The sequence below is a fragment of the Triticum dicoccoides genome, chromosome 1B (genome assembly GCF_002162155.2).
Source record: "Triticum dicoccoides isolate Atlit2015 ecotype Zavitan chromosome 1B, WEW_v2.0, whole genome shotgun sequence".
Classification (NCBI taxonomy): domain Eukaryota; kingdom Viridiplantae; phylum Streptophyta; class Magnoliopsida; order Poales; family Poaceae; genus Triticum; species Triticum dicoccoides.
The window spans coordinates 170,375,402-170,384,986 of NC_041381.1; the positions used below are offsets into that span (position 1 = coordinate 170,375,402).

The following is a 9,585-nucleotide window of genomic DNA, read 5'->3' on the forward strand; positions in this document are numbered from 1 at the left end:
AGAATGTTTATGAATTCAAAAAATGTGAGAGAAATCATTAATTTTCCGCAGTTTTATTTTTTGGTGATTTACAAAACTGTTCACAAATTATAAAAAAATCAAAAAAAATGTGCGAGAAATCATTAATTTTCTGTAGTTTTATTTTTTTGGTGATTTACAAAACTGTTTGCAAATTATAAAAAATCACAATTTTTCAAAATTTGTTCCCCAATTATAAAAAAAGTTCATTGATACAAAAAAGGTTTGTTAACTCAAAAACTGTTCATGAATTCAAAAACTATGCATGCATTTCAAAAAATGTTCGTCTGAATAAAACAAATGTTCATGAATTAAAAACCTATTCATGCATTTCAAAAAATGTTCGTCTGAACAAAAGAAATGTTCATGCATTTAAAAAATGCCCAAAATTTTAAAACAAATGTTTGTCGATTAGAAAAAATGTTCGTCGATTCAAAAGTCTTTCATGTCTAGGATTTGGGTACGTTTTGGAAAGTCTTTTTATGTGTAGGCGCTAGGAGTAGTTTGTGGTCATGAAATTTGTTTTTAAAGTTTTAAACATTCTCTTGCACGGCACAATGACAAGTGTGCCATGCAGTGGTAAGCTCATTGCCTTGGGATTTATCACGTCGAATGCATTGCGATCACATGGACATCGCGTACATCATCAACGCGGGTGGGAAGAAAGATAAGTGGAAACATGGTGAGCCACCGTGTGAAAATAGAGGACGCTCATAATTTGGGATATTGAGTCATACTTATTTGACTGGCGTGTTACTTTTTTTGTCTCCCGTTGCAATGCACGGTAATAATAATAATAATAATAATAATAATAATAATAAGAAGAAGAAGAAGAAGAAGAAAATTGGGTTTCTGTCGTACGTCATGGAATTTGCCCATAGAGTTCACATAATTTACCGACTTATGCCCCCGGTAAGTGGGAAAAACGATTCGTTTTTTTAGTCGGCCATTGCTTTTGGTTCAACAGATTCTGATTCCCTGAAATACGTCAAGGGCTTGGTCAGCCTGGCTGGCTGGACTCTCCCTCTTCCACCTAGAAGACCTAGGTTTGATCCCCCATCTCCCCCTTTTCTCTTACTAGGACAATGGCCCGTGCGTTGCAACGGGATAAAAATTATGTTAAAAGCTGCACCGTGCCTTGGTTCCAGAGAATTGGCTTTTAATTCCACACGGAGGTACTATCTGGTAGAATTGATCAAACTGCATTGATAGTAAACAGGCCCGTGGTTGCAACGGAAGAAAAATTGACACGTATTCAATTTTTTTGAGAATTGTATATGTGCATCAAAATTTTGATTCCAGTTTCTGCACATGTCATATTTTGTTATTTACTTTGCCCGTTAATTATTGTTAGGCCGAAAGTAATTTAATATGCAAGTGCATGTTAATCCAAGGGCGCTACCAATTATTATTGCATGCACATCAGGATGTAAAATCGGTGCCAGCAAAATACACATCTGTCGGTTCTGCCCTGGTTTGGCCGGTATCTTTCCTTCCTCCTTGTTGTGGAGTGCACCCGATCTGATTCTAATAATCCTCCCCTGCTCATGTGGCTCGTTTGGTCAGCGTGGTCGCCGCGTGTGAAGTCTGGTGGCTTCGTGTGACATCCCGAGCAGTGCTTAGCGACGCGTGCACGTACTGTCTGGTGTGCTTACACGTGGTCTATTTTTATCCTTTGTAAAAGCCTGAATTTTCATCTCGTTTTCAGTTTCCCTTGCACAAAACAGTCTCCCATATACCAGGCGCCCGAGCGGCGAGAGTGCTCGCAGGAGCTCGAACCCGACCCCCCGCACGGAGATCTGAAGCAGCAGCAGGACCTCGCCGGTGAGCCAGCTCCTCTGCGGTTCTCCCTCTCCTTCTACCCTCTCTCTCATCACCCTCTCTTTTCTCTCTCGAACAGGACGCAGCAGCTGCACCACAAGTCCAAACAATGGCGCCGCCCTCATGAAACATGGAAGCAGAGGCTAACCCTTGCGGCGGCGGCGGCGTGTCTTTCCAGTGCTCCCCCTTGCGGCCTTCCCAGACTTGGTGTTCGCTTGGTGTTGGTGGACAGTCGAGGAGGACCATCTCCCGCACTGGCCTCCCCTGGACGCGCGCAGCCGGCGGCTCCGTCGGGTCCAGCAGTGGTCGCGACTCACGAGGCGACTCGAGCAGCAGCTCGAACGCACACAGTGCCTCCCCGTCGGCCCGGTACGCCGCCCGAGCGGGAGGCACCAGCGGACCGGAGAGGCGAGTAGTAGCACGCCCCAGCGGCAGCACTGGGCGGCAGCAGCCTCATGCCCAGGATAGGGGCACACGGCAGGTGCGGCGCGGCTGCAATTCAGGGGCGGTAGCAGTTCTCGGCCGCATCCATGGCAGCCGCCGTGGCATGCTCCTACTCGCGCGGCTGGTCCATGGCTGTCGGCGCATCGCAGGACAGGGACGACAACAGTTCTAGGCCGCATCCATGGCCGACGGCGCGCGGCAGGGCGGGAGCGGCAGGGCGGGGGTGGCAGGGCGGCGTGCTCCTACTGGTGCTGCCGATGCGGGCGAGGGAAGAGAGGAATCAGGAGAGGTGCTCACGGGCGGCGCAAATCGTCTCCTCGGTGGCCAAGGGGCTCGCCGGAGCGGCAGGGAAGGCCGGCTGCAGGGCGAACTGGTAGGGGGCGCCGAGGGGATCCGTTCCCGTGAGCGGCATCCCGAGGAAGGCGCTGGAGTTGGCCGGAATCGGGCGGTCAATGGAAGGATGGGGGGCGCCGCCATTGAAGCGAGGGGATCGAAGGTCGAGGAGGCCCTCCGTGTAGGATCTAGGACCATCGCGGACGCGGCGGCGGCGCGCCCAAGCTCGGGCGCACCACTACAGGGCGGAGGGCCGGCGAGGGCCAGGCGGCGGGAGGAACGGCGGGGAGGGCATGAGTAAGTCCTGCGCCGCCGCGACTGGAGACGGAGCAGGGGTTAATTTGTAAAACCGAATCGTTTATTTAGATATCACTTAAAGAGGGACTGCGGGTATAATTTTCAGAAAACGGAAGGATGTTTTTGCAAAACAACCGCGATGACAGACGACCAGAAACCGTAGCTGCTTTATTATCAGCTTTTAGTACCACCTCGCCACCTCGTATGTGATCAAAACTAATGAGAAAAAAACTAATTGCGGGACGAAACCAAGAATATCACCTTGCTTTAATAGTAGGTATAGATATAGATAGATATAGATATAGATATAGATATAGATAGATATAGATTATTACTCCCCTTTCGCTCCCCCTTTTCTCTAGACAGATGCCCGATTGGGCCGGCCTAGAGCGGCCTTTAGCACTTATTTTTCTTACTTATTTTTACATATGTTCTGTTTTTTTGGCTTTATTTCGAAATATTATGAATATTTTAATCATAAATAAAAATCACTTATATGCAGACTTTGAAACAATGTTAATCACGCACTAAAGAAATTTCAAACATGTATAGAAAGAATGTTTCCATTATATACAAAAAAAGTACAGTTTGTATAGAAAAATAGCAATATAATTTTTCATTCTTTAATAAATGTTAATCATATATTAAAAAAGTGTCAAATGTGCATACAAATTTTATTTTTTTATGTATAAGGAAAATGTACAGAAACACATATAATGTGGTATGGAACAAAGTAGACATAAAAAAAATAAGTTTTCAAAAATAGTACATGTATTTGGACTATGTTAAACGTGTATATAAAAAATATTCCTGATGTATACAAAAAATGTAGAATATGTATAAAAAGTAGACATATAAAATAAATATGTTTAAAAAAATGTTGACCATGAAATTGGAAAGTATTAAATGTGTATATATAAAATGTTTCTGATGTATAAAAAATATACAATGTTGCTGATACAAGCTTTACGTAAACCAATGGCTTGACTTTAATTTTCATATTGTTTTAAAAAAATCATTTTTTTAAGAATATCAATGTTGATATGCAACCTTGAACATTTGGTATGCACGTCCTTACAAATTGATTGTTTTTTATGGAGTTGTCTAATATGTTTGCAACCAAATTAAGATTTGACTTGGATTACAAAAAAAGCACATATATAAAGGAGGCAAAACTAATGCTCTTATGCAAATGCTATCATTAAATAATAAAATATACTTTGCTATTTTCATTGTAATGCAAATATTTGTTGGGCACCAGCGAGGAGGAACGCCAACAAATGCGTAAAGATATACCTGTAACTAGATATATATTTATATTGTCTAAATTGGAAACACCTTGAATACACTTCAAAAATCATCACGTCTTTATGTTTTTGCGCAACGTCACTTATCATGTTGTTTTTCATGTGGCATCGTGCACGATTTTAAGAGATTTGCTGATGTATCGAGAGTGTATATGAGAGGTAAAATTTTTTCTCCCGTTGCAACGTACGGGCATGTTTGTTAGTAAAAACAAAGCACATGTTGTGTCGGATGATCAACAGCGACATTCGGAGTGAGGGTAGCCGTTGGATGGAAGATCTAAGGATGAGATGACCAGCCAGTGGCGAACCGCTATCTTCATATGAGAGCCGCTGGATGGAAGATCAACGGCCAGGGACGCTTCCGACACGCTGGAACACGGCAATTCTTCAGAGCTGCACTAATCTGGCCTGACATGTAGGTTGAAGAAGGGCTGCTGACCGTTGGATCTGTATCCGATGTCCCAAATGAATTGACTGACCCTAAAACAATTTTCAATCAATTTACCTGTAGCATCTCCCCACTGTACCAAAATATAAGACACTTTTTCAGTTCAATTTAAAATGCAAACACTACTACTGCCTCTGTACCAAAATATAAGACGTTTTTGCAGTTCAATTTAAACTGCAAAAATGTCTAATTTGCAGTCTAATATTTTGGTATGGAGGGAGTAGATCCGAAGCTATCTGTACTGCAAGTTTGGAATTCAGGGATTTCATTCCACCAAGCACTCAACATATAAGGCAACAGTTCAGACAATTTGTGATCATCAGTATTAAATCAAGGAGCCGCACCGTCCTGTGTACACATCTCAGCATCAGCAAAATGGATGCACAGGAAAACCAACAACGATGTATCGCCCAGTCACACACGTTCTACATCTTTCAAAGATTTCATCTCTAAGGGTTAGATAATCTCTGCTTCAGCACCTCAACGAAATCTTTCCTTGGAACCTCCTCTTCCTGGTTAGCCCTAATGTCCTTCAGTTTCACCTTCCCGTCCCTCAACTCGGACTCGCCGACCAGCACCATCCACGGGATGCCTGTCTGCGTCGCATACTTTATGTGGTTCTGCACCCTGGTGGTGAGCTTGAACTCTGCCTTTATCCCAGCACTCCACAGCTCGTTCACAAGCTCGGCGGCCAATATGAGGTCCTTGCCCAGAATCGACACCAAAACCTCCGTCTCGGTCGCCCGGATCACCTGAGATTCAAGAGCCAAGATCAGTTTTGCTACATTGCTGCAACAACGACATAATGGTAGGGGCATTAAGAAATACCTGGTTCTTTTCCTTTTCCTGTTGCTCCATGATTGCAAAGACTCTTTCTATTCCAAGGCTGACGCCAACAGCAGGGACTTGCTTGTTGCTGAACATGCCCACAAGTTTGTCGTACCTGCCACCAGCAGCAATAGAGCCAACCTATAGCGAAACATTGTGAGCACAGGAATCAGCAAAAGGTTGTTCGCTTAGTTAGGAAAGGTATTTAACATGCTTAAACACAATGAAGAGAATTCAGATATAGATCAAATAAAATGGAGTACACGAGAATAAGGAAATGTAAAATATGCTTTGAGATCTCAGAATCGAATGGGTCAAGCAATGGGTCTTAAAAGGTGATTGATTGGAAGCACTGGAAATATAAAAAAAAAGCCCAAAGAATAATTAAAGTTTTCAGATATTAATCAATGTACAGTAAACCAATTGCAGTGTTACAGCAGACAAAAGGTAATGTAGAATATGCTTCGAGATGACAAATAAGATGGTACATGTCAGAAACCAGTATATCAAGTAATGAATTAATCGAAAACACTGGCAATACAAAACGATGCCCAGTATATAGGAATATGATTGCAAACAAATGACTAAGTGCGAACACAGGTAACAAGTGAGGTGCAGATGTGAATGAAGATTCCAAACCTGTGTGACGCCCTTGAACACAGCTTCATATATCACACCTGTGTAGTAATCAAGGCCTCTAGCAAGGCTTAAATCAAAACTTATCCTGTCAAGGGCATTTGCTTTTTCTAGAGCTTTGAATAATATCTCCAGCTCATTTAATGCAACAACAGACCCCTCGTTCTCCATGAACTTGCTGCCCTCCTTTCGCAACTCTAGCAAAACTTCTAGTGGAGGTCCTCTTGTCTTCACTAAACTGCCAATATTTTCAGCGGTTTCATTTGATACACCTTTCTCTTCCACCTAAGTCATCGTAAGAACAATTAGGACTATGACAAATATATATCAACATCAAGATTACATCAACAGATAAAAGCAAAAAAAAAGGAGTTTGGATGCTCACCAGTTCTTTTTTCACCTCTTCAAAGGTTAGTTTGTCTAGCTTGTCAATACTTGAGCAAACTGTTCTGAATTTCTCAGCAGGCACGCCACAGATCTCCAACATTCCGTCAAGTAACTTTCTGTGATTTAACTTTATCTCATAGTCGCCAATATCCAACTTATCCAGTAATTCAGTCAAAACTTTGACAACCTCGAAATCTGGTTCCATAGGCTCATATACTCCGGCAATGTCGAAGTCACACTGGTAGAATTCTCGATATCTTCCCTTTGATGGGTTATCTCTCCTGTATACTTTGGCTATCTGGTATCTCTTGATGGCACTTATGTTATTCATGGCAACATAACGGGCAAATGGAACAGTCAGATCATAGCGCAACGAACAAAGCTCACCACCCTGCAGGTTATTTGATGGTAAGACTTCATTTAAAATACTACTAAGAGTGTGATATAAGGAATATACTGCGACAAAGTACCGACTAAATTGTTGAATACTAACAATTCCCCCTTAACCTTGCTTGAATAATTTATATAACAAACCAGCACATGATAACTAAAAAAGTTCTGGTATCCCAGTGTGCCACACACTCCTACTAACGTTAAGTACAAAAAGACATAAAAACTTTACCTGATCAGCAAGGTCATATACCAACTTAGAGTCTTCACCATACTTGCCCATCAAGGTTTCTCTCAACTCGAATACAGGGGTATCAAGTGCAACACCACCGTGCATCTTAAATACACTTGTAATTATTGAAAACGCACGCTCCCTTATGGCCATTTGCTCTCTCCCAAAGTCACGTGTTCCCTAGCGAGAGTAAGGATAAGCATTTAGACAGAGAAATAGTAAAAAATTGACTGGTTATTAGGATGTTTCTGAAACAATTGAAGCAGAAAGACAACACAAGACAACATAAATGTAGCATCCACATGTGCAAACAAAATGATAATTACCTTGGGAATTTTAGGCAATCTTCCCACTTCATTGCTCTCCACAATCTCCTTGATTTTCTCCACAAGGGACTCCAATTTGGGGCACTTAGGATCAAACAACAGAGACAGCTCAATTCCCCAATCTGCAATCAACGCGGAATTCACACAAGGAACGGCTTTTCCATCTGTAGCATGCTCCCTAAGCAGAGCGAGTACAGCAGAAGTTCCCTTCCCCAACGTTTTCTTCTTGCTTTTCCTGTCACCCTTCACTTTCTCCCCACCAGCTTGTGCCTTCTCCCCTGAACTGCCAGCTTCATTCTTCCCACCAGCTTGAGGCTTCTCAATTGAACTGTCCATTTCAATCACAGCCATCGCCACAGCTGCCTCCCATGCAAGGAAGTCCCTAAACTTGAGCAAGTAGTTGTACACCCCCCGCAGTACCGACACCGCATCTGAATCAACCATAACTTTATCGAGCATCCCCTTCAAATCATCAACATTAACGCCACCCGCAAGCTTCTCCCGGAGCTCGGCCTCAGCAATGCTCCCTGCACAGAACCTTGCGCGAGCGACGCTCTGCTTGCACATTGCATTCAACGACCTAGCAAGCTGTGTCGCCAGTACCACCAGAGCCTCCTCCTTCCCCTCACCCGTTCCACTAGCATCCCTCTTCCCCAGCTTCACTGGAGCATTGAGCTCGACCCTCACCTTCTTGTGCAGTGCGCGCACGGACTCGCGGAGAGCTCCGTTGACAGCAGGCACCTTGGCAAACATGGCCGCAGAGGCGCCTCCACCGTTGCCCACTAGCTTGGACCCCAATAAAAGCATCTTGATATCAGCGCCCACATCAGCCTCGTCCTTGTCGGAGAGGCCGTCGCCGGACGCGGGCACGTCGAACGCCGTGGCGTCCCCCCGCGCGGCCTCGCATGACAGCGCCGCGACGGCGTCGGCGACACGGGCAAGAGGGGTGGCGCAGCAGTCGATCAATGCGGCGAAGGCGACGGCCACCGGCGCGGACGCCGCGGCGACCGCGGCCTCGTCGCGGGTGGCGGGGGGCAGCGCCGCGGTGAGCTCGAGCGACCCGGCGAGGCCGTTGGCCGTTGCGGCGGTGACGAGGGCCGAGGAGGAGTCATTCGCCGTGAGGAGGAGCTTGTTGAGAAGCACCGCCGCGGCCGCGCGGGACTCGTGCGCCGCCAAATCCAGGTCCCGGAGCGACCCAGGGGTCTCCTGCGGGGAGGGCGCGCGGCTGGAGAGCCTCTGGAGCGCGGAGGCGTCGATGACGGGGCCGGCGAGGCCGACGGAGAGCGCGTAGACGGCGGCGGGGGTGAGGACGGCGCCCTTGCCCGCGAGCGTCACGGCGGCGGCGGCGGCGGCGGGAGTAGCCATGGCAGTGGAAAACCCTAGAGCCAGAGGGAAAAGGGACGGTGATCCAGTGGACGTGCTCGAGTCAAATCAAAACTCAAAAACAAGTATGTCTTCGAGATCTTACCGTATAGGAGTACAAAAAATTGAAAATTTCAGCCTCCGAATATTCATGGGGCGTCGAAAAAGATGATGAAAACGTGACCGCCAAGATTTTGCCGTTAAAAAGAGTGACCGCCAAGACACGCAAGGGTATACAGAATTGTCAAAAAGTAAGACCAGAGTGGTAGTACAGTATAAATTTTTTCAGGAAATTTAGATATTACTCCCTCTGTTCTCAAATATTTGTCTTTCTTTGCCGTAATTTTTTTTATCTTTTTAGACATTTCAAATGGACTACAACATATGGATGTAAGTAGACATATTTTAGAGTGTAGATTTACTCACTTTGCTTCGTATGTAGTCACTTGTTGAAAGCTCTAGAAAGACAAAATATTTAGGAACGGAGGGAGTATTATTTCTCGAAAATATTGGTACAACGTATTATCTCTTAAATTAATTATCTTGGTCATGAAATCGCTGGCACATATTATGTGTTATGCTTGTGATTGTTAATCAGAGAATATAAAGGTAAGTGATGTTGAAAAATCAAATAATTAATGTAAAAAGTTTATACTTCCTTCGAGTTTTAAATACAATGTCACTATCATCTCTACTCTCTACTCCTAAAGGGAGACTTGGTAGTCTCGCTTCACATCCCAACACTTCTATGTTTCG

General features: G+C 44.8%; 1 protein-coding gene across 1 annotated transcript; it reads right to left on the reverse strand.

Annotated features, from left to right (window-relative positions):
* Nucleotides 1-4,957: 4,957 nt before the first annotated feature.
* Nucleotides 4,958-8,869, reverse strand: LOC119326158 (histidine--tRNA ligase, cytoplasmic-like). Its single transcript, XM_037599868.1, has 6 exons — nt 7,468-8,869; nt 7,142-7,321; nt 6,518-6,910; nt 6,136-6,417; nt 5,497-5,637; nt 4,958-5,420 (listed from the first exon to the last, which is right to left on the reverse strand). The coding sequence occupies exons 1-6, from the start codon at nt 8,830-8,832 to the stop codon at nt 5,118-5,120; spliced, it is 2,664 nt and encodes an 887-aa protein (XP_037455765.1). The 5' UTR covers nt 8,833-8,869; the 3' UTR covers nt 4,958-5,117.
* Nucleotides 8,870-9,585: the final 716 nt, after the last annotated feature.

Excerpts from the sequence above, each read along its gene's own strand:
- LOC119326158 (XM_037599868.1), bottom strand. The coding sequence starts at position 8,832 with ATGGCTACTCCCGCCGCCGCCGCCGCCGCCGTGACGCTCGCGGGCAAG. Across the intron at positions 6,911-7,141 it reads TATATGACCTTGCTGATCAG|GGTGGTGAGCTTTGTTCGTT; the intron begins GTAAAGTTTTTA and ends AATAACCTGCAG. Across the intron at positions 5,421-5,496 it reads AGGAAAAGGAAAAGAACCAG|GTGATCCGGGCGACCGAGAC; the intron begins GTATTTCTTAAT and ends CTTGAATCTCAG.